Source organism: Nicotiana tabacum, chromosome 22, assembly GCF_000715075.1.
Source record: "Nicotiana tabacum cultivar K326 chromosome 22, ASM71507v2, whole genome shotgun sequence".
NCBI lineage: Eukaryota > Viridiplantae > Streptophyta > Magnoliopsida > Solanales > Solanaceae > Nicotiana > Nicotiana tabacum.
The window spans coordinates 35,934,632-35,960,610 of NC_134101.1; the positions used below are offsets into that span (position 1 = coordinate 35,934,632).

At 40.3% G+C, this 25,979-nt stretch overlaps 1 protein-coding gene and 1 pseudogene across 1 annotated transcript; one reads left to right on the top strand and one right to left on the bottom strand.

Moving 5' to 3' along the window:
* Nucleotides 1-5,417: 5,417 nt before the first annotated feature.
* Nucleotides 5,418-9,633, top strand: LOC107812146 (RING-box protein 1a-like; annotated as a pseudogene).
* Nucleotides 9,634-9,736: 103 nt separating this feature from the next.
* LOC107812145 (subtilisin-like protease SBT1.4) lies at nt 9,737-12,510 on the bottom strand. Its single transcript, XM_016637178.2, has one exon. It carries the CDS (start codon nt 12,281-12,283, stop codon nt 9,959-9,961), a length of 2,325 nt encoding a protein of 774 aa, XP_016492664.1. The 5' UTR covers nt 12,284-12,510; the 3' UTR covers nt 9,737-9,958.
* Nucleotides 12,511-25,979: the final 13,469 nt, after the last annotated feature.

The window sequence follows — 25,979 nt, forward strand, 5'->3', positions numbered from 1 at the left end:
CCCTCACAATGAGTATAAAAATATTCAGGAGTAAATAATTTAGGAAAATAATATTTCAAAATCTTTACTACGTTGCTTCAATATTAAGTTTAAAAATGTCAAACACTTCATATTAATAATATTTAATTTAAAGAAAATCAACCTTCAAATAATGCACAGAATAAAAGAAATCAAGTTTCAACTAAACAGGTAAAACAATTAGTAAGAAAAGATCAAACAAATTTGAAGTATATATCTCAGATCAATGATGAAGAATGTAACAAGATAAAATAATTTAATAAATACGCAACAGTGATCTACACAATTTAAAAATATAATCTTTCATAATTTAGCCTGTGTACACACTCGTCACCTCGTGCACACGACTTTCAACACATTTCAATAATTACATCAATACCAATCCTAGGAAAAATTTCCCCCACACAAGGTTAGACAAGTCACTTACCTCGACTTGCTCCAATTTAACCAAGTATTATGCTTTTTCCTCGATTTTCCGACTCCGATCGACTCGTATCTAGTCATAATTAATTCAATACAGTCAACAAAAATTATAGTAATCAATTTCATAAGAAAATATTATATTTTCATTAAAATCCGAAATTAGCTCAAAATTTGCCCGTGGGGCCCACATCTTGGAATCCGGCGAAACTTATAAAATCCGACAACCCATTCAATTACGAGTCCACCCATACCAATTTTACCAAAATCCGATAATAACTCGACCTCCATATCTTAAATTTTCGTTTTTGGAAGATTTTGCAAAAATCTTGATTTTTCTTCCATAAAATCACGGATTCATGATGTAAATGAGTATGGAATCATGAAATATAATCAATATAGGATAAGGAACACTCCCCAATGTTTTCCCGTGAAAATCACCCAAAAATCGCCCAAGAACCGTGCTCCAAAAATCCAAAATGAAATGAATGAAATGACCATTTTTGGTCCTTAAGTTTCTGCCAATCCGTCACTAAAAGTCCATTTTCCGTCACTAAAAGTCTATTTTTCGTCACTAAAAGTCCACCAGAAACTGCTCTACCAGCCTTCCTTCAATTGATCATAACTTCATGTACAAATGTCCAAATTATAAATGGTTTAACTTTCTGGAAACTATGGTCCAACAACTACAACTTTCATGTTTTGAAAATGTTCTGATTCCTTATGAATTGCGAGATATAAGCTTTCAAAGTCGGCTCCACGCATCAGAAATTTCTGGCGAAACTGCTCTACCAGCCTTCATTCAATCCATCATAACTTTCTGTACAAATGTCCAAATAATGAATGGTTTAACTTTTTGGAAACTATAATCAAACGACTACAACTTTCATGTTTTGAAAATATTCTGATTCCTTATGAATTGCGAGATATAAGCTTCCAAAATTGACTCCATGCACGAAATTTCTGCAACAGAAATTTCCAGCACTCTTTGTCCGAAATCCATTCTGTTTACCTTCCGAAATCCACCCGAGACCCTCGGGACCTTAACCAATTATTCCAACATGTCCCAAAATACCATACGAACTTAGTCGAGGCTTCAACCTACATCAAACAATATCAAAACGACGAATCGCACCTCAAATCAAAATCAATGAACTTTGAACTTTCAAATTCTATATCTTGTGTCGAAACACATCAAATCAATTTGGAATGACTTTAAATTTTGCACACAAGTCGTAAATGACATAACTAAGCTATGAAAATTTTCAGAATCGAATTTCGACCGCGATATCAAAAAGTCAACCCCTCGGTCAAACTTCCCAAAAATTCAACTTTTGGCATTTCAAGCCTAATTCCACTACGGACTTTCAAATAAAATTTCGATCACGCTCCTAAGTCCAATATCATCATACGGAGCTGTTGGAATCATCAAAATTCTATTCCGGGTCATTTGCACATAATTTGACATCCGGTCACTATTTAAACTTAAACTTTAAATTTTTCATCAAAATTCCATATCTCGGGCTAGGGACCTCGGAAAATGATTCCGGGCATACGCCCAAGTCCCAATTCATGATACGGACCTACCGGAACTGTCAAAACATTGATCCGAGTCCTTTTGCTCAAAATATTGACCAAAGTCAACTCAGTTGTATTTTAAACATCTAATTCACATTTTAATTCATTTTTCACCAGAAAACTTTTCGAAAAATTTTACAGACTGCGCACGCAAGTCGAGGAATGATAAATAGTGCTTTTAGAGGTCTTATAATACAAAATTAATTATTAAATTTAAAGATGATATTTTGGGTCATCACAAAAAGACTTGATGCGCCCACCTCGTTCATCTTTGCCTGGTCCTCCTCAGTCACCAGGCATCGGAGGTAGCAGGCTACGCCCACTGGAGTGGATAGGACCCGGGCATCCTCCAGGATTGTAAGAATGACTGTTCTCTTACGCCCGGGGTCCACGCTCGCTGCGGGAAATTGCTTCACCAGTTTTGGGATCAAACTCGGCCCGCCAGCTCCCGAGGGCACGTCCTTCTTCGGGATCTCCAGGTTGCCCAGCCTGGAAAAGTCCTCCGATGTAGACATGTCCATACTATCGAAAAAGGAGTTGAGGGTCATTTGAACCCTGCACTCCCTCACTTGATTTTTCTTTGCCCGCTTGGGCTTCCTCGAGCATGGACTCGGTATAGGAAGGAGTTTCTATGATGTCTATGACACTGGTCACCTCCTTAGGAGCGGAAGCGGCTCCCTGGGAGATCACAGCCTCCATCTCCCCTTCAGGTTCCCTAGCCTGAAGGGGATCGGCCTCATGGCCCCCTTTGTCGGTCGTCGCCAGCTCCCCGATGGGAGTCGATCCATGGGCGACGAAGATGTCGTCTTCTTCGGGATCATCCCTAAGCCGGAATAGATAGCCAGGGTCCAGTGCCCTGGACTTGGTATTTTTATTGGGCTTCCGGGCCCGGGTGGCTGCCCTTTTCTTCCTCTTCCCCTCGGGGTCCGGGAAACCCGAAGACTTTCTCTTTTTCTTTTTCTCCTACTTCGCGGCAGCCTCGGGCTGTCACAAAACTGAGGGCTCAGAAGGCAAAGATTGATCCTCATCCTCATCGAGCGGCCTAAGTTCAGTGATCTTAGGTAGACCTGCAAGAAAAAAGGGAGAAGTTAACACTATGTAAGTTAAAAGCATGATGGTAACAATTTAGGGAAAGAACCTCACCATGAGAACGGGCCTCCCATCTGCCCTTCGAGAGCTTGCGCCATGTGCTCAGAGTAAGGGATCTGCTTACAAATCCCCTCGATCCAATCCTTGAATCGGGGGGTTGCATCTGGAACTCGGGCAACGGCTACACGACCATGCACAAGCGAGAGAAAAAGAAATAGAAGGGGAGAAATACCCAAGAAAGACAATACTTACGAGATGCGTTCCACTCCTCAGGGAACGACAGAAACTCGAGGGTAATCATGTGTTCAGTCTTCAGCACGAACCTCCCCTATCAACCTCGGTCTCGGTCCTCATCAATGCTTGAGAAAGGAGCCTTGCTTGCTCGGCGGATGAACTTGATCAGTCCCCATCGAAAAATTCAGGGACTGTATAAACGGAGTAGGTGGTCGAGGGTGAACCAGTGAGACTCGGTGTTGTTTATGAAATAGCGCAAGAGGATCGCGATCCTCTAGAAGGATAGGTGGATTTGCCCAAGGTACACCTCGTATCACTTGAAGAAAGCAAGAACTATGGGATCCACAGGGGCGAGCGTGAAAGGGTAAGTGTAAACACTCAGATACCCCTTCACGTGAGTGGTTATATCGTCGTCAGGCCCAGGGACAACCACGTCTTTACCCTCATACTTACAGTCCGCTCGGACTACGAGTAAAGTTTCTTCGGTGACAAAGCAGATGTATCTCGATACTCCCTCACCCCGGTCTTATTGGCTAGAGGCCTTTTAGTCATCCCCGATAAAGCAACCACTAGGTATGAAACTTTTCATGGGGGGCTCAAGAGCCACCTCGGGAGCAGCCACCTCGGCATTTTTGGCCGGGTGGGAAGATGAAGGGACAACTTGCAAAGAAACTGACTTGGAAGTTTTCGCCATCGTGATCTGGGAAAATATGAAGATTTGGAGGGAAATATGAAGATTCGAAGGAAAAGTATGAACGTTTGAAGGAAAAAGTATGAACATTTGAAGAAAAGAGTATGAAAGTTTGAAGGTGGGATGAAGATGTGAAAATCTGGGTTATAAATCTAAGAACAAGTATGAAGATTTGATGATCAAAGATTAAGACTTGAAAATGTTGAAAGCTGCTAGAAAATTCGAAGGTATAAGCTACGATCGGAAAGTGAAAGAAGTATAAAAGGTCGAAGCTTTTATAGGGAAAAATGAAATCAACACGCGACGTTTCACATTCGGAGACAACCAGCCGATGACCGACACGTTTTCGAAGTCAGAACAACGCGACTGATGGGACGTTGTATCATTTCCCATCGTTTCGGCAAACCTACCCTCTGAAAAACGAGGGGACTATCTGTATACGAGTAAAATCGGGGTTAACGCACACCCTGATTTTTTAGTAGATCAAATGAAGTATGAGTATGAATATATGAGATAGAAATCGAAGCTGGGAACTCGTTGTATCGAAGCCCGAGAAGAGAGCTCGCCATCAGACCTGATAAAATGATGGACACCGGGCCTGGGATAAGTTCTTCGGGAAGCGCAATGAATGGTTGTAGGCAACAGATAGAGGGACCGTGATATCCAGAACCAACCGGATATCACGGCGCGGATCTCGCTCGATGGCGGTTACTGATCAGTAATTGACGAGAGAGGAGGACTTTTACCTTTTTTAGACTTGTACTAGGGGTGAAACTCTCCTACTATATAAAGGAAAAAATTTTCTTTAATAAAACGCATTGTAACACGCAAACCAAGGCAATACAAGTTTATTTTTCAGCTTTCTAACTATTGCAAAGTTCTTATTTTATTGTTGTTCTTCATACACAATTGGCTTCGAATTAAGGGTCCGGTCGAGGGCAAAACTACTGTTCAGCTTAAATCCGAGCCCGACCTTAATGTCATAACTGGTTTGGTTATTCATTTTATCTTTAATTCGTTTATCTGACATTCTTGATTATTTGTGTTGAATCAATCCACATATCCTTAAAACCACGTACAAATTTAATTGTTATCCGTTTCAAGGGTAAATATATTAAAAAGTTATATACAAAATACTATTAAATTATAATAATTAATAATTTTAAATATTTAAAAAATACATTAAAAATATAATGAAAAACTTCTTTAAGTCTTTAAATTCGAACATTCCATGTAAATTGGGACTAAGGGAGTAGATCCGTTGCCTCATAGGAAGCATTGGCTCTTAGGAGTCCCTACTATAGAACTCGTCGGCGGTGAAACCGGAAACATTGTCTATTAAAGATAATTACACGTGGAAAAGAATTATAATTATCACAAAGTATTAAAGTGTAACACAATTTTCCATAGTATTACTGCACTTATCATCTCGAATTTACCCGCTAAAAGGGAAGTCTATTACTCCAGTGGTTCCTCTTCATTTCGATCGATAACCCTAGATTTTGGATTTGCATTCAGCGATGGATACAGACGTCGAAATGGCTCCCGCCGGTGAAGGATCCACCCGCTATGGCGCCTTCATCAGCGTCTTCTTCTACGAAGAAACCCAAGCGTTTTGAGATAAAGAAGTGGAATGCTGTCGCTTCATGGGCTTGGGGTTCGCTTTTTTCTAACTCACTGCATCCCTTATTTCTTTCTTTTGTTTTTGGCTTTTTTTGTAGGAATAGTTTGTAGTCTCTATTCCCGATCAACCGGTATGAAATTTGTGTTTAGCTAACGTGATTCGTGAAATTGCTGATGCAGATATTGTTGTAGACAACTGTGCTATTTGCAGAAACCATATTATGGACCTGTGTGAGTATTTTGGAGATTTTCTTTAGCTTCTCTTTTTATCTAAAAAATGAAAAAGATCGATATTTTATCCTCTATTTATTTGTTCCATTGTGTGAAAATTGCTATCAGGCATCGAATGTCAAGCTAATCAAACTAGTGCCACTAGCGAGAAGTGCACTGTTGCTTGGGGTACGCTGCTCTCAATTTTTTTAAAAATATATTTATCAGGAATAATTTCAAATATGACACTTGGTGATAACAAGCTGAATTTTTCTCAGTTATAAGCTGTTTTTTCATTCTCAAGTTCTTATTAATGGGAACTTGTAAGATGTAGTTGATTGCCTGCTTGCTAGTGGAATTAGGTGTTTTCTCACTTTACTATTCACTTCATCGATTATTGATGACTTTATATATGAGTGAGGTTTAGTGTTCCGCAAAGTGGCGGAGGTAGAATTTCCGCTAATGGGGTTTAAAAAAAATAAAAAGTTAAAAGTATTAAAAGAGACTGTGGCCAGTCGGAATTGAACCAGTGACCTTACAGAAGTTTTGAACCCCCTTGACCACTAAGCTATGCTTTTGGGATGTGTCAAAGTATAATATATAGAAGTACAAGCAGGATTTTGCCTTATATATACAATGTAATTTTCCGGTGAAAGGGGTTCGGGTGAACCCCCTTCCGCCCCCCTAAATCCGCCCCTGGTTCCACATTCCAAAACCATACCAGACAGGGGCTTGTATATATTACCTTGTGCCTTGAGATACATATATTCCATACTGGTAATCATTGGCAAGGGATGAACTATGCCATGGTGAAAGATGCTTATAGCTTATGTTTTGTGAATTTGTGTCCTGATGTATCTGTTTTGTACGTGTGTCAAAGCACATGACTAGATGAGTATATTTTAATGGCATATAACGAACTTGATATCATCGCATTAGGCATATCGTTTCAACCATCACATTTATTGTAATAGAGTGATGTCTCCATAGTCCTCAAAGCCTTTGGCCAAGTCTTTCAATTGTGACCAAGGTCATTTAGTCTAATTTTTTTGTCCTACGCTGTGACATATTTGTTTAAGTTGTGTGCAGTCACAAGGAGTAGAATTCCAGATGTCATGTGAGAGGCAAGTGAGACTTTTGTGAGAGTTTTAAAAAGCCAATGAGGAAGGTCTATGCAAAACTTTTTATATTCCTCCTCGATCCATCGGCCTTCTCCCTGTTTCAACCAGAGGAGTGAACCTGCTTCTCTCTCTACTTTGCTTTTATTCAATGGAATTTTTTAACACCTTATCACCTTTTGCTGCTATACCAGACATAATTTTTCCCTTTTTTCCTTGTCTCTGGTCCTTTCTTTTACCCTTCTCTATATCCTGACAAGGCATGTCTTTGATGAGAATTGTCGTGTCCTGTAACTCTCTTCCTATCTTCTACCATATCTTAAGCAAACATTACTCTTCCCCCTCCCTTTATAGATGAAAGCTTCAAACATCAATGAAAAACCAAAATGACCATCACAAGATGAAGCTCTATGCTCAAACTCATGCACCAAAATCCAACTTGAATGAAAGCACCAACACACTAAATCAAACCTCTAACCCCAATATTATACTAAGATAATAATACCATCTCAGAAGAAAAAATTATGCTAAGATAATTAATAAAAGTAGCCAGAAAAGTGGAAAGCTTTTTTTTCCTTTGGGTGGTGTATGTTGGTATGGAGTTGTTTTTTGCGAGGACAGGGTGGGGAGAGGAGAACTGTATATTGGAGGTTGGGTGGACTGTGCCGGGTTGAAGGTGGCTTTTGTCCCAATTTCGGGTGGGTTCCAATTAGCTTTTTGCTCTGCCGTGCTTCTTTTCGTTCAGCATTTCTCTCTTTTCTTTTCTCCTTCATCTTTTTGGGTTTATAAGCCAGTTACCTTTGTTCCATTATTACCATTTTACCTTGAACCCACTATGGAGACTCATGAGCAGCAAAACGACTAGCTCCAATTTGGATGCATAAACTGCATGGAGAATAAAGCACAATAGATGAAACTAGCACTAAATGTACTTTTGGAATGAAATAAGCATAATTGGGTTACTTTGCATATTCAGAGCATGCATTCATAATTTGCTTTCCCAGACTTGCATTGTTTTCACAATTGCATGGAAAAATATAAAGAACATATCATTCGTTCTTGTTGGTTCTTTCTCCAGAAGTTGAGCATCATGACCGCCTAACGTGCGGGATAAATCTCGGGGGGGAGATCATTTATCTATAGCTTATTCTCACAAAATTGCTTCTTCACTTTGAATTTTCTCTTCAAAATCTAGTTTCAAATTTAGCATTTAGGTCTGCCATTGAAATCCAACAGTCAATTTGGGGTATTTTGTTCCATGAAAGTAAATATTTTGTACCAGAGATGACTAGTACTTGGACTGTTGCTTGCAAGGATTGTGAAGTAGGGAGCTGATGGGGTGATTTTGATTTAGAGAGAGGTTCTCCAACAAGAATGCTACTAGTTGTTGAGTCAATTCTTGAAACCGAAGGAGCAACTGGTTCTATTTCTTGTTGAAGTGCTTCGTCTTTTTTATTGTCCTGTTTCTATAGATTCCATGTTTTATAGTAGAGCATACTTCAAGCAAAACCACAATGTTGGAACCATTTCTTAAATAGAACAATGTGTGTTTTTATATATTATTCTGTTGCCTTTTGAAATAAAAGGACGTGTTAGAGCATCGCTGAAGCAAAATCACAAGACATCGGAACATGTGAATCGTCTGTGATGTACAGCAGTAGATTAAGTGAATAAGCTCCCTTTGCTCATTTTGATCAAGTATGTGAAGTTCATCTTGGTTTAACTTTCATGCTTATTATCACATGCGCCTCTTCAAACCATGTTTATTGGTTCTACAAATTCTCTTGGTTTCACTTGCATATTTATTATTACATGTGCCTCCTCAAATCATGTTTATTGGTTTGATACTATACTGTGGTTTGCTTGGTATGTGAGTCCTTACATGCAGTAATTCTAGCATGTCAATCTTTTATATTATCTGTTGAGTTAGATGTAATTCTAGTTTACTGCATTTTTTCATCTGCTTCTCCCTCTTTTATGTACCCATGTTAGCTCTGTATGCATTTTGGTTTTTGTTTCTCCTTTTACCTTCCTGATGTTTTATTGAGGGGTAAGGGGGGTCTTTAGATTTATTTCCTTAACTAGTATTTGTTCTTTCTACTGGTCAGTGTTTTTTTCTCTGAATTATATTGTTGTGCTATAGAAGTATCTTGATTGAGATTCCCGCAGGTGTTTGTAACCATGCCTTCCATTTCCACTGCATCAGTCGATGGCTCAAAACCCGTCAAGTGTGCGCATTAGGTATTATCATCGGATTTTTCTTTTCTAGTAGGGTTGCAAACTTCTCGTAATATTTGAAATTACTTTTATTACTCTGCAGATAACAGTGAGTGGAAATTTCAGAAGTATGGTCACTAGAGGATTCATTAAATTGCAGCAAAGGGGAGATCATGCTATTGCATCTATATTACGTAGTGTGACCTGGAAACTCTTATTTCAAGTGCTTTTTGTTTGTGACGCTACAGATGAGACTGGTATTCAATTGCACATATCATGCGACTTTTGAACTGTTCTATTGCAAAACTTTAGCCTGTATTGCTGTGTTATGTTATTTGGAAAGCCTATCATTGATGACAAATACATAACACTAAAATACTATAGTGCAAAGTTATCCAAATTTTGTGCTCTATATAATACTTAAAAGTTGTATGTCGCTATTGGCTATGATGGATGTTAAACTATGGGTTTGGTAATTGTCAAATATAAAGTCACGTATAGCTGATCTACTTATTTGAACCACCAGGCTTCTTGTCAATTACTGTGAAACAACTGGGTATGCTTCATTCATATGTACATCAATCTGAACAACATCCGAAACGAGAAAATAAGGAAAGAAAGTGAAATTAAAGGCAACATCAAGTTGGACAAATTCGACATTTCCTCTTTCAATTTGTCTATCATCCCATTTTATTGGTCCATGCAATATAAAGAACAATCGTCGGCTACATTGTCTAGCTTATCCAACAACATCCAATACTCAAATGGATGCCGCAGAATAGTGACGCCAACGCACTGCAATTGGGCTTCTCACATTGTGAATTCCATCACTCCACTCAATCGACCCAAATGCAGATTCAATCCCCTTCACCATCTCCAAATCACCACTGCTTTTACTCTTAAAGCTAATCTCATACGACAAGCTTTTCTTTTCCTCACTGAATACAAGCTTCGCCGGCGACACACTCACCTCCACAGACGACGGCGCGTTCACCTTCACTTCATAAACAGCATCTGTATTTTTCCCTACATTTTTCATCACCCGCTTGTATTTAACCACACCGTTACTCTCACCGGTAAAAACAACAGAGAACGACGGGTAATTCAGGTCTCCTGGAGTAGCCAAATTCTGTTCACTGCAATTCACTCGAGAAGAATCTCTCACGAACACGGCGACATCGTCGCCGTCATAGCCAATGGAGCATAGGAAATTCACGTAATCGCTAGTTTCGATATCGTAAACCAAACCCGGATCCAATGCTCGGTTCGGGTCTACATGACCTGATCCATGAACGAAAGGAGTAGATTCTTGGCCAGTGGCAAGATCTGTAAATACTTTACCAGAATTGTCCAAATTGTAAGCTGTTGTCATGAGTGCTGACTTTACCGCTGCTGGGGTCCATTTAGGGTGGGCCCTTTTAAGTAACGCAGCCAATCCACTAGCGTGAGGGCACGACATGGAAGTTCCAGAAATAATATTAAATTCCACTCTTCTCGTGTCAATATCCAAATCGGTCGGTCCAACAGATCCGGTCCAACCGGCCAAAATGTTAACTCCAGGTGCAATAACATCCGGTTTGAGAATCTCCGGCGTCAAATGATTCGGTCCCCTGCTCGAGAACGCCGCTACACGTGGCGCCGCCGGTGATTTTCCGATCACGGTTCCTCTGAACACGATCGTCGCCGTCGGTGAAGGATCAGACTTTACGTAGTGTCTTATTTTGTCTCCTGCTTTTTGACCTACCATCGTCGCGGGGAGAAGATGTGAATCGGCGACGAGCTCTTCACCGGAGTCGGCCAAATTAAGGAGTATCATCCCTACTCCGCCTGCCTGCTTCACTGCACTCCCTTTTTCAACCCTAGCGTTGCCTCCCCTATCGCACAAAACAATTTTTCCAGCGACTTTTTTATGGTCTAGCTTTCCTGGATAACAGTATTTGCTACCACAGTCGCCGGAATAAACCACCGGCAATTTGGCATCGGTCAATGGATCGCCGGAGTACAATGATACGCCACCAAATATTCTATTATCTCCTAGAATAACATCTGCAGGGAACTCACGATCTATAGTTGAAGCACCAACGGTGAGAATCCAGGGGGCAATGTTCACTGCCGTATAAGCGCCGGGACCAGAATTTCCAGCTGAACATGAGACGAGGACGCCATGTTCAGATGCACCAAAAGCTCCAATTGCAATAGAATCAAGGAGATAATGTGGAGCATAACCGTTAGCCCCAACGGAAAGTGAAATCACATGCACACCATCGTTAACAGCTTGATCCATGGCAGCCAATATATCAGAATTAAAACAACCATTTTTCCAGCAAATCTTGTAAGCAGCTATTCTTGCTTTTATAGCCATACCTCTAGCTTCACCTTTGGCATATTGATAAAAGCTAGCATTTGCCACTACAGAACCAGCTGCAGTTGATGCTGTGTGTGTTCCATGTCCTTCAGTATCTCTTGGCGATTTCGATTCTTTTGATTCATCCATTGGGCCATGTGAAGCTTCATAGCCTTTGTAAAACATTTGGGCACCTATGATTTTTTTATTACATGAGGTTTCAGGAAAATCCGGTCCAGTAGCGCACTTCCCTTTCCAACTTGAAGGAACAGGAGAGAGACCCTCATCGGAAAAACTCGGTCTTTCCGGCCATATACCTGTGTCCAGAACTCCGATGATGACGTCATCGGCGTAATCGGAGTTGGGCCAAAGGCCGAAGGAGTCAGCAAGGCCTAAGAAGGTAGGGGTATGGGTGGTGTGGAGGTGGCGTACTTCGTCGGGAAGGACGGAGATTACGCCGGGAATACGGCGGAGCTGATCGGCCTGCGCGGCGGTGAGGCGGGCGGAGAAGCCCACGGCAGCGCGTGAGTAGGTGTAGAGGATTTTAGAAGGGTGTTGAGAAACGGATCGGATGATGGAGGAGTACCAATGGTGGTGGGTGGCGAACACACGGGGCTTATCGGATTTAGAAACGTGAATGATGAAAGTTTCGTGACCGTCGGATTGAACGGGAATGGTGATCGAAGTGATGCAGAAAGAGATAATAATGAAAAATAATGAAAGAGCGAAAATTGACGCCATTATAGACCGTCTTGTCCTAGGAAATCAGTTTTCCGATTCATATAGGAAAGAAGAAGAACCAATTGGGTGGGCCTTATTGGGCCACGTTGAACATACTGATTTATTCACTTTCCATTCAATTTGGATACCCAGCCGGATATTTTTATAGTAATGGATAAATGATGTGGTTAAGACTACAGTAATAAGAGTAGCTAAATTGGAATACAAGAATTAATCTAAATAGCAGTACACTAGATTACTTAAATTAAAAATAACCCATTAATATAAAATATATATGTATAACAATGTATAATCTATGTATACCGGCTTAGAAAATGTAAACAGTAAAGTCCAGTGGCTACTCAGACCTCTCTAAGGGATTGTTTGGTTGAGAAATAAATTATTTTAGGATTAATTATCTCGAGATTAGTTATTCGAAGATTGTTATCCCACCACCCCATATGAATAAAAATAATACTATAATTTCGGGATAACTAATCCTCAGATTAGTTATACCGTAATTTTATCTCGACCAAATATATGGGATAAACTTATCTCAAATTTAATATCGAGATTAATTATCTCTTATTTCTCGTACAAACATTATTGCTTACCCGAGGAGTATATGTTTCTTGCAAGTTGCTTCTATCCTACAAATAATACACGCAACCGGAAAGAAGAAATTTCCATGCCCATGCAGAGTATTGACTGTTGAGTGTGATATGATTGTGATAAATAGAATATGATTGTTCTAAGTGTTACTAGTAACTGTTTTTCTTTTTATCTCCTCATGTCAACTTCTGAGGAAATTAGAGAAAAAAACATGATTTTTGTGAATTTGATCGTGTAATCTGTATCGTTTCAATTTTATTGGATGACACTTTGACAGTATAATCAGTTTTTCTTAGAAGAGTTAAATCTCGTCATTGTGGTTCACATAATAACATTTGGTCTCTAAGACGTAATACAAAAAACATACTCCCTCATTTCAATTTAAGTGAACTTTTTTTATTGGACACCAAATTTAAGAAAGTAATACATAATTTTTAAAATTTATCTATTTATATCTATATCTATATTATATTAAAAGTACGAATGCATCTTTATTACCCTTTTAAAATATAGTTCACACTAGACAAAAAAGTCATTTAATTATTTTCCTAAAATTGAGTTGTTTAAAATCAACTAAAATTATGGCTATTAAATCTTTCCTTATTTGAATAATGTAGGAACTCCTAATATTTAGAAACTTAAAAATTGAGTAAAATTATACTTATAAAAATACTTTCCTTAGCAATAATTTTTCTAAGTAAACTATGTTAAAAGTTGAGCATTTAAGTTAATTATTTAAAACACATAAAATTAACTAGGTGTGTCAATGGTTCGGTTCGGCTGATTATTTTATAAAATATGTAGCATACTAGTTTTTCGATTATTCTATTATGTATAACCAAAATTAGACTTTTCAAAATCGTCTCAATCATATCGGTTTCTCTTCGGTATCAGTATGGTTCGGTTAATTTTCGTTAATTTTTTTAAATGTCATGTAAAAGTCACTATTAAAAGTAGAATGCAATTACATACGTACTTTTATAGGACTTAACAAAACTCTATAGACATTTTTACAGTTTAAAAGGTGATGACTTAAGAAAATATGAAAGATGGCTAGAGTATAGATCCATCAACTATTCTACAACAACATAAAAGAAACTAAGAAAATACAAAAAAAAAATATGAATCACACGAGTGGAAAGATATTAACCAAGTTGGGATTCAAGAATAAATTCTATAGAAGATTAATATTCAGATCTAAATCATATGAAAGGAAAACATATTTAATATATTGTAGTTTGCTACACATAATCGCTACAATACCTTGTGTCTTGCTAGAAAATATGCTGGAAATAGAAGTAGCATAATAGGTCTGAGAATTAGGATTTTGAGTTTAATTACTTGTTGGCATGTAATTGTTTCATAATTCCAAGGCCCAAGAACAAATTCAATATTTTATTATTTTTAAACTTAACATATGAATAGATTTTTCATGTTATAAATTTATTCAGTACAGTTCGGTATATTTTCAATTTATTTTCATAAAAAAGAAATCTACCTTAATTATCGGTACTGTTATAGATTTATATAAAAATGTCATGATCTAATTTTCTCTCCGTAAGATATCGTGACGGCACCTAGTTTTTATGACTAGGCAAGCCTAATATTTGTGCGGAATAACAGAATATAAAATTGAACTAAAACCTTAACATATGAAATATATATAAAAACTACGATTCAAATAATTACAACTCCCAATACCCAGTAGAAACAAGTCACAAGCTCTAAAAAAATGTTAAGTGTCTCTATACATCAGAGTCTAATAAAATAAAGAAAGCAACATCACAGAGATAGAGGGGGACTCCGAGGTCTGTGGACACTGGCAGATATACCTTGAAGTCTCCACGTACGGTCTAGCTCACTGGTACTTGGTCTGGTAAGCAGTACCTGGATCTGCATAAAAAGATGTGCAGAAGTATAGTATGGGTACATTTATCAAAAAGTGTAGTATGAGTACACCACAACGGTACCCTGTAAGTGCCAAGCCTAACCTCGGTAGAGTAGTGACAAGGTCAGGTCAGGGCCCTACTGGAATAAAAGGGAAAATAGGGCAGAAGATATAACAATATAATGAAATGATGGAGAATTTAAACAATAAAAAATTATAGAAAGGTAGCAACACAACAAATAAAGGTAAACAACAGGGGCGCTCCCGAGGTACCGCCTCGTAGTCCCAAATATAAATACACAACTGGGGAGCTCCCGAGATACCGTCTCGTAGTCCCAAAAGTAAATATGTAACAGGGACGCTTCCGAGGTACCGCCTCGTAGTCCCAAAAGTAAATACACATCAGGGGAGCTCCCGAGGTACCGCCTCGTAGTCCCAAAAGTAAATACACAACTTATAACCTATAGAACAACGAATTTACAGCAAGGAATCCTACAGTTAAAGACTGAATACAAGATCAAGAAAACATGTAATTCAACTAAGCATGTTGCACAAGTTGCAAGTAAGAGTTTAGACACGTAGGCATGCGACACTAGGCTAAACATGATGACTACACAGGCTAGAGCAACTCAATTAAGGAATTAAAAGAAAACTACTCAACAAGAACCAGATTGGTTTCAACATTTAACCCGAGTACACACTTGTCACCTCGCATACCTGGCCTTCACTTATTGCAAATACCATAACAGTACCAAAACCTAAGGGGAGTTTCCCCCACACAAAGTTAGACAAGTCACTTACCTCAAACCAAGCTCAATCAGTTAATAAAAATGCCTTTCCCTCGATTTTTCAACTCCGAACGACCCAAATCTAGCCAAAAATAAATTACATACTATAAATACAACTATAAGAAACTAATTTAAATAATAAAACTACAACTTTAGCAAAGAATTAAAAAATTGCCCCAAAAGTCGACCCGGGCCCGTGTCTCAAAATTGGGTAAAAGTCACAAAAAACAAATATCCATTCAATATTGAGTTCACCCATACAAAAATTACTCAAATCCAATACAAAATTCTCAATCAAAACCTCAAAATTCGGCCTAAGGAATTTTCCACTTTCTTCACATATTTCTCAACCCAAATCCTTAATTAAATGAAGAATAAACGATATCTTAATAGATATTAATCAAAAACAAGTCAAGAATCCTTACCCAAATGTTTCCTCTGAAAAACCCTCAAAATTTCGGCTTAATCCGAGCTCTATATCTCAAAATATGAAGAAAATGTCAAACCCTCGATTTTAAACCATTTTGCCCAGCACTTCCGCTTTTGCGGTCCAAAATCTGCTTCTGCGGTACCGATTTTGCGGTAAAATCTCTGCATTTGAGGAGCTCACTTAAACTCCTAGATATCGCACCTGCGCACATCCATCCGCATCTGCGGACGCGCTTCTGCGCCCTGTCGTCCGCTTCTACGGAAACCTTGGCCACCTCAGTTCCCTCATTCTCCGCTCCTGCGATCATCCTTCCGCAGAACCGACTCCGCTTCTGCGGCCTTCATGTCGCATATGTGACTACTGACCACCCCCTTCAGTTCCGCTTCTGTGCTTGGCCTCACGCTTTTGCGGGCCCGCACCTGCGGTCAAACTTGCACAGGTGCGGTTGCACAAGAACTGGTGCACTTCAGCCATTCTTTAAGCTTTAACTTGATCCGTTAACCATCCGAAATCACCCCCAAGGCCCCTGGGACCTCAACAAAACCTACCAACAAGTCCTAAAATACAATACGAATTTAGTCGAGCCTTTAAATCACCTCAAACAATGCTAAGAACACGAATCGCACCCTAATTCAAGTTTAATGAACTTTAGAACTTCAAACTTCTATATTCGACGGCGAAACCTATCAAATCAAGTCCGATTGACCTCAAATTTTGCACACAAGTCTTAATTGACATTACATACCTACTCCAACTTCCGGAATCAGAATCCGACCTCGATATAAAAAATTCCACCCCGGTCAAACTTTGCAAAACTTATCCAATTTTCCAATTTTTGCCAATTAATGCCGAAATGGCCTACGGACCTCCAAATTAACATCCGAACACGCTCCTAAGACCAAAATTACCTTACGGAGCTATTGGAACTGTCGAAACTCCATTCCGAAGTCATCTTCATACAATTCAAACTACGGTAAATTTTTTGAACTTAAACTCCCATTTAGGGACTATGGGTCCCATTCCACTCCGAAACCTCCCGAATCCGACACCAAGCACCCCGGCAAGTTACGTAACCACAAAATAAAATATAGGGAGAAATAATTAGTGGTTCAGGGCTAATATTCTCAAAATTCACTGGTCGGGTCGTTACATCCTTCCCCTCTTAAAACAAACGTTCTCCTCGAACGAGTATAGAGACATACCTGAAGTGGTGAAAAAATGAGGATAATGGCTGCGTATATCATGTTCGGCCTCCCAAGTTGCCTCCTCAATCGGATGACCCCTCCACTTTACCTTCACTGACGCGATGTTCTTTGACCTCAACTTTCGGGCCTGCCTGTCCAAAATGGCCACCGGCTCCTCAACATAAGATAGATCCTTGTCTAACTGGATTGAGTTGAAGTCTAACACATGAGACGGATCACCGTGATACTTACAGAGCATGGAAACATGGAACACTGGATGAACTGCAGAGAAACTAGGTGGTAGTGCAAGTCTATAAGCCACCTCGCTAACCCTCTCAAGAATCTCAAAAGGCCCGATATTCCTAGGGCCCAATTTGCCCTTCCCCCCGAATCTCATAACACCCTTTATGGGCGAAACCCGAAGTAAGACCCGCTCCCCAACCATGAATGCAACGTCGTGAACTTTCCGATCCGCATTACTCTTCTGCCTAGATTCGGCCATACGAAGTCGATCCTGAATCAATTTAACCTTTTCTAAGGCATGCTGAATCGAGTCTGTACCCAATAGCCTAGCCTCGCCCGGCTCAAACCAACCCACTGGAGACCGGCACCGCCTACCATACAAAGCCTCATACGGGGCCATATGAATGCCTGACTGATAATTATTATTGTAGGCAAACTATGCAAGTGACAAGAAATGATCCCAAGCACTTATGACCAGAGAGAGAGAGAGAGAGTGTCTAGTGCTACTTTTGATGAGGTTGTCGACATTGCTTGTCATATTGAGATGGTTCGCAGTCTAGAGAGGGTTGAGAGGGAGGCCAAGAGGCCTCGTGGACAGAGTGGATTTAACGGTGTTCCTTCTGGGTGGTAGTTCCACCACGGTAGGGGTCGTCCTTTCAGACATGCTCAGACGGCTCGCCCAGTCAACCGTGGTGCATCATCTAGCCATAGTTCACTCAGTTATCAGTAGGTCCATTCATCTCTCAGTGCCCTCCCAGCTCAGAGTTCGTCCCGTGCTCCATCGGGTCAGGGCTCTTCTATATCAGGTCCTTCTACCAGTCATCCCAGTGCTTGGGGCTCCCTTCAGTCCCCAGCACCAGCACTGGGGAGTTGCTATGAGTGTGGAGAGTTTGTCCACATCAGGAGACATTCTCCCCACCTTACGGGAGGTCCGGCTCAGCAGAGAAGCCAGTCTACGACATCAGCACCAGTCTCTTCATCACCCGCTCAAGTAGCTCGGGGTGGAGCCTAGTCAGTTAGGGGTCGCCCAAGAGGGGGAGACCGATCAGGGGGTGGCCAGGCCCGTTTCTATGCTCTTCCTGCCAGACCAGAAGCCATTGCTTCAGATACTGTGATTACAAGTATTATCTCAGTTTGCTACAGAGATGCCTCTGTATTATTTGACCCTGGTTCCACTTATTCATATGTTTCCTCGTATTTCGCTCATTTTCTGGATATGCCCCGTGAGTCTTTAGTTTCATCTGTTCATGTATCTACTCCTGTGGGCGATACTATTATTGTGGACCGTGTATATCGGTCATGTGTGGTGACTATTGGGAGTCTGGAGACTAGAGTGGATCTCTTGTTGCTTAGTATGGTTGATTTTGACGTGATACTGGGTATGTATTGGTTGTCTCCATGTCATGCTGTTTTAGATTGTCGCGCTAAGACCGTGACGTTAGCGATGCCCGGGTTACCGAGAGTTGAGTGGAGCGATTCTATAGACTATGTGTTGATACCCAACTTTGCCCTCATACCTTCAAAATAACATATTTGCATCATTATTTAGTATACAAACCTATACAAGCATTTTCTATAATTTTCCATAATTGTTAGATCTTTAAATTAATTTTTCCTTGTATTTAAATTATCCTTTTAAATTATTTTGTGATGACTTAGTTACCTAAAATAATTATTTTTGCACCTATGATATATGTTTCAAATATTTTATTTCATTCTATATAATTACAGTAGCATTTTTAAGTTATTTATCCAATTTTACAATAATGGCCCATATTCATACATAAGGGCTCTTTATTTTATATTATTTATGTCAAAATAGCATATTTTATATTTTTATAATACTAAGTTATTATTTTAAGCATTTCAGTGCATAAATAATATTTTTATTTATTTATTAAGCATTTATTTTTATAAATCATTTTGATAAATTTTGGGTATTTAAATAATAGCCCATTCTAACAAATTTTGGACCACATTGGTGGCCCAAAACTACCCAAACCTTAGCCTAGTCCATCCCAGCCCAAAGCCAAACGACCCTTAGTCTCAAACCCGGACGGAACCCGTCTCAAATAACCCGCCCCATTTCCCTTGTGATCATGGCCGTTGATCTCAAATGATCAACGACCCATAAAGAACCTACCCATTTTATATTACCCCTCACCCTCTAACCCTAATCCCCATTTTCCCTAAAGATCGCCGCCTCGTTTCCCTCCATCTGTTTTCTCTTCTCCTCTCAAACCCTAGTAGCCGCTTCTTCTAAATCTCCCAACTCCAGTTCTAATATGGAATCTCTCCATAATTTGCCTACCATATCTGCTCCATCTCCGTGTTACTTACACGATTTTTGGTATCACTTAGTACTTGCCTATTTTTTGCAAGTACTAGGCCTGAATCAAGTGAAAACCGACTTCAATCTTCAAGATCTAGACGTTATTCCATCTATATACATTCATGGCAAGGCGATATGAAGACGGTTCACCGAAACCTTTGGTCGATTCCTTGATTTATGTCGAATTAGGGTTTGGAATTTTATACTTTTCCTTTTACCATTCTATTAGTGATTGCATGTGATAGTTTATTTCCTTATTTGCGCTTGATTGACTATTTTTCATGTTTGTTCGTTCAATTCCTATTACTATATAAACCCCTCCATATTCCCCTTTAAGACAAATTTCTTCACCCGGATTCACTAAATATCGAAGCTATTACTCAATTGTTCTCTCTTATTCTCTTGTTCTATACTCTGATTCTTGGCCGGTTGAAAGCTAATGCCATTAAACGACCTCCTCCGGTGCAAGCACTGCTCGGAGCCCATTCTCGAGGCTCTTGTGAACTCTGAAGCATCGGAGATCTAGGGTTCTTGCTATTACGCTCTTTATTACTCTTTTGATTTTGCTACTAGTTAGTGCTTTTAACCCTCCCAATGTTAAATTTCTTTCTTTCCTTCTGCATGCCTATATGTGTTTGAATTACATAAGCATGATTTAATTGCGAGTCCCTAATATCGCACTACTGTGATAATGCTCAATACTCTTTGTCATTTTGTGTTAGTTGAACGCGTGAGATAGATTACTGCTTTGTCCTTAGTTTGTATTAGGCTAATCTGTAATCTTCACTACGGTTTGCACTTCTATGTTGATCGTTTATTTTTCCGAAATGAGTTTAGTACCTCTAGCATCTGAATATGTTTAGTTTTGAGTTTCAATGCAAGTCCGTTTTGATATGATTCTGACTACTGTGACCATATGATGTTAGTTACAAAATTTATGCATATTTTGTTTTGGAAACCACCCCAACTCTATGGAAGCCACCCCCACTTGAATGAATCCTTTAGTGCTAAGTCCTGTGTCTGCATGATTGCTCTTTGTGTATTAGTCCCAACTATATGGAATACTACTTCAAAGTTTGCTCAAAATATGTTTCCTTGCTATCCTGATTTTAAGATAAATACTCCATTTTTTTTATCAACTGTGACCTTGCTTCTATGTTAATATGTTTTCCCAGTATGCATTTGGCTCATTTGCTACCCTGTCCTTTCAGTAAACATCACAATATGCCCCTGCCCCCAATCATGTCTACATACTGATTAACATGGCACTAGGATATATACTTAACTTAATTTGGATCTTTAGGTCTCAACTAGTTTGAGTTCATGCATCTGTACATGACAATCTATGTATGCTTGTAAACCCGTTCTTCCCCTAATTCTTTCAATATGAGATTGTCTATGTAGTACATTGCTATGTGTGAAATCCTGCTGAACCTGCTGGCCTACTTGACTGGTTGCTCTGTATGCTCAACTTGGTGTATTACTTGATTTCTGTCCCTCTATCACTATCCACTCTCCTTACTTGCTACTCATGCTATTCTGAATTCTCATTCTTAGCCGGCTGAAAGCCAAGGATATCTAGGTTCTATTGTTGGCCTCCCTAGTGTGAGCACTACTCGGGGTCCAATTGAGACCCTTGTGAACTCTGACACACTAGGGCTTGGTCCTTAGTCACTCCCTCAATCTCAAATTGCTCCTATTCACTCCACTTCCCCCTATTATGTGCTGTGTACTTGAATTGACTGATTTAATTGGTGCAACACTTGGTGCCATGGTTGAGTAAACTGGTTCTAGACTCCTTTATGGATCCCTGAGTCGTGTATTGAATATGGCTCTTTGTTAAAGGACTGGGTATGCTGTGTAAGAGCTATTGAAGGCCCAGGCAATGCTGGGTATTTATTAGGCCTGCTGTGGGCCTCTTATCATTGTTATGTAACATTGTCACTTTTACTCATTATTGGGCCTGTAATAACCTTTGTATAAATAATTGGGGTGTTAGTAAAAAGGGAATGGGTAAAATTCAATATGCAAGATGGGTAGATGACATGCCTATAGGACTTGATAATGTGTTTTCCATATGTGTTGCATGAGCACTGTAGAGATCATGACATTAGGAGAAGCACACACACACACACACACACTACCTGTTTACCATTAAACATGAGTTCAAATGCTATGTCTACTGCTACGTGTTTATAGACAGCATGCCTATAGGATGTGAGCACCCCTTCAACTTGCATGATTACTTCCGAATATACTAGAAACCTGCCTATAGGAACATATGAATTTTCCTTCAATTTGCTTCAGTTATTCACTAGAAATTATGCCTATAGGATTTTTGATCACTTCATTTGCTATTGTACCACATTGATCATTAGAAATCTTGTTTATGGGACTAAGTATAAATAAAACAAGCTCTGAAGTACTGTGCATTAGAGATCCTGCTTATAGGAAATATTTTGCTCGTTATAATTGGTTAATGCTAGACTATTCAAACACTGCTTCATGCACGTCGTATGAATAATTCTGGAACTCTTTCCCTAGTAGATTCCGTTGTACCCAAACGCGTAGATCACTTAGGCATTACACATATAGGATTGGTAACTTAAAACTCTCAACAATTAACTTATGATACCCGCATGATTCTATCTATAAGCTATATCCTGCATCCGAAATTACTTGCATTCTTTGATTGCCTAGAAAGCATGTCTATAGGATTCTGCAGATTCTTGATTGGCATAAGTGTTTGCGTGCATTTACTGCTTAAGTGCGAAGGCAAACTTGAGCCCCCTTTATTTCCATATTTGAAGTCTAATGTGTTTTGTATGTCGCCTAGTTTTATCATTTTGAGCAGCTTAAGTTTAAGTCTAGAACCACCCTAAATAGAGGTCCAATTCCCTCCTAGACCATAGGTATGGGATGGGTAGTGCACGCATAAGGTACGACTTATAATTGAATTAGTGCGCTTTAGGTAACAACTTTAACCTAGTAATCGGGTAGCAGGAGATGATAGTCTGTGCCCGCTGAATAATGCGAGTAACACCCCATCTTGAGGGAGTTACGAAGTATTATTTATGTTGCACATGGTGATTCTTTAGGCTAAAAAACTTAGTACCCCCTCCTCTTTATATGTTATTAGATCTAAATAGTTGTATCCCTATACTCGCACTAAGATCTGATGTTGTAATAAAGTTCTTTGACTTTTGAATTCCCTTTGTTTATTTGATCACCTAGCTTAATCGTAATCTACATAATCTTAAGTTCGGCCGGGACCCACAGTTGTGGACCTCGAGGAGTGCCTAACACCTTCTCTTTGAGGTAACTTGAGCCCTTACCCGATCTTTGGTGACGTTGATTAGTAAAATAGAGTCATTTGCATAATAGGTTCCCTAACGCACCTTAAACCGTTAGGTGGCGACTCTCCTCTTTTAATGCCTCCTTAAAAGAGTTGTCACATGTCGAAGCCTGATTTTGTGAGAAAACGGGGCGCGACACTATGTTCCCAGCAGAGTGATTTCATACTTGAAGGCTCAGTGGATGGTTGAGAAGGATTGTCTATCTTATTTGGCTTTTGTGAGGGATGTTAGTGAAGAGGTCCCTGCTATTGATTCTGTTCTTGTGGTGTGTGATTTCCCGGATGTGTTTCCTGCAGACCTGCTGGGCATGCCGCCTGACAGGGATATTGACTTTGGTATTGATTTGGTGCTGGGCACTCAACCCATTTCTATTCCACTGTATTGTATGGCACCGGTGGAGTTGAATGAGTTGAAGGGACAGCTTCAGGAACTCCTTGATAAGGGGTTTATTCGGCCTAGCGTGTCACCTTGGGGTGTACCGGTTCTATTTGTAAAGAAGAATAATGGTACTATGAGAATGTGCATTGATTACAAATAGTTGAACAAGGTCACAGTCAAGAACAAGTATCCTTTGCCGCGCATTGATGATTTATTTGACCAGCTTTAGGGAGCGATGGTGTTCTCCAAGATTGATTTGAGGTCAGGTTATCACCAGCTGAAGATTAAGGACTCAGATATTCTTAAGACAGCTTTCAGGAGCCGATATGGCCATTATTAGTTCCTTGTGATGTTTTTTGGGTTGACCAATGCCTCAACAACGTTCATGTATTTGATGAACAATGTGTTTCAGCCTTATTTGGAATCATTCGTTATTGTATTCATTGATGATATCCTGGTGTACTCTCGTAGCCAGGAGGAGCATGCCCGACATCTGAGGATTGTGTTACAGAGATTGAGGGAGGAGAATCTTTATGCAAAGTTCTTCAAGTGTGAGTTTTGGCTCGGTTCAGTGGTATTCTTGGGGAACGTGGTGTCCAGCGAGGGTATTCAGGTAGATCCGAAGAAGATAGAGGCGGTGCAGAGTTGGCCCAGACCGTCCTCAACCACGAAGATTAGGAGTTTTCTGGGTTTGGTGGGCTATTACCGTCGTTTTGTGGAGGGTTTTTCATCTATTGCATCGCCCTTAACCAAACTGACCCAAAAGGGGTGCTCCATTCAGGTGGTCGGATGAGTGCGAAGAGAGCTTTTAGAAGCTCAAAACTACTTTGAGCACGACTCCAGTTCTAGTTCTACTATCAGCTTCTGGTTCCTACACACTGTATTGTGATGCCTCGCGAATTGGTATTGGGTGTGTTCTGATGCAGGAGGGTAGAGTTATTGCTTATGCTTCGCGCCAGTTGAAGACCCATGAGAAGAACTATCCTATCCATGACCTTGAGTTAGCAGCTATTATTCACGCCTTGAAGATTTGGCGGCACTATTTGTACGGGGTCCATTGTGAGATTTATGCTGATCATCAGAGTTTGCAGCATCTGTTCAAACAAAAGGATCTTAACTTGGGTCAGCGGAGGTGGTTGGAGCTTCTTAAGGACTATGATATCACCATTCTGTACCATCCCGGGAAGGCCAATGTAGTGGCCGATGCCTTGAGTCGCTGGGCGGAGAGTTTGGGGAGTTTAGCATATCTTCTAACAATAGAGAGACCCTTGGCATTGGATGTTCAGGCCTTAGCTATCCAGCTTGTCAGATTGGATATTTCGGAGCCGAGTAAGGTATTTGCTTGTGTGGTCTCTAGGTCTTATCTTTATGATTATATCGGGGAGCGTCAGTATGATGACCCCCATCTGCTCGTCCTTCAGGACAGGGTTCAGCGAGGTGATGCTAGAGATATGACTATTGGTGATGATGGCATGTTGAGAATGTAGGTCCGGATATGTGTTCCCAATGTGGATGGGCTTCGGGAGTTGATTCTTGAGGAGGCCCACAGCACGCGGTATTCCATTCATCCGGGTGCCGCAAAGATGTACCAGGATTTGAGACAGCACTATTGGTGGAGGAGGATGAAGAAGGATATAGTTGGGTTTGTCGCTCGGTGTCTCAACTGACAGCAGGTTAAGTATGAGCATCAGAAATCGGTTGGCTTGCTTCAGAGGTTAGAGATCCCAGAGTGGAAGTGGGAGCGGATCACCATGGATTTTGTAGTTGGGCTCCCACGGACTTCGAGGAAGTTTGATGCTATTTGGGTGATTGTGGATCGGCTGACCAAGTCCACGCACTTCATTCTAGTTGGTACTACTTATTATTCAGAGCGGTTGGTTGAGATTTACATCCGTAAGATTGTTCACCTTCATGGTGTCTCAGTTTCCATTGTTTCAGATAGAGGCACACAGTTTACATCACAGTTTTGGAGGGCCATGCAACGAGAGTTGGGTACTCAGATTGAGTTGAGCACAGCCTTTCACCTCAGATGGATGGACAGTCTGAGCGCACTATCCATATATTGGAGAACATGTTACACGCTTGCGTCATTGATTTTGGGGGTTCATGGGACCAGTTTCTGCCGCTTGCGGAGTTTGCATATAACAACAGTTATCAGTCGAGCATTCAGATGGCTCCGTACGAGGCTTTATATGGGAGGTAGTGTAGATCTCTGGTGGGATGGTTTGAGACGGGTAAGGCTAGGCTCTTGGGTATAGATGTGGTCCAGGATGCATTAGACAAGGTGAAATTGATTCAGGAGCGGCTTCGTACGACGCAGTCTAGGCAGAAGAGCTATGCTGACAGGAAGGTCCGTGATGTGTCTTTCATGCTCGGGGAGAAGGTTCTGCTGAAGGTATCACCCATGAAGGGTGTTATGAGGTTTGGGAAGAGGGGCAAGTTGAGCCCCCGGTTCATTGGGCCTTTTGAGGTACTTCAGAGGATGGGGGGGGGTGGCTTACAAGCT

Coding starts and splice junctions, on each gene's coding strand:
- LOC107812145 (XM_016637178.2), bottom strand. CDS start 12,283: ATGGCGTCAATTTTCGCTCTTTCATTATTTTTCATTATTATCTCTTTC.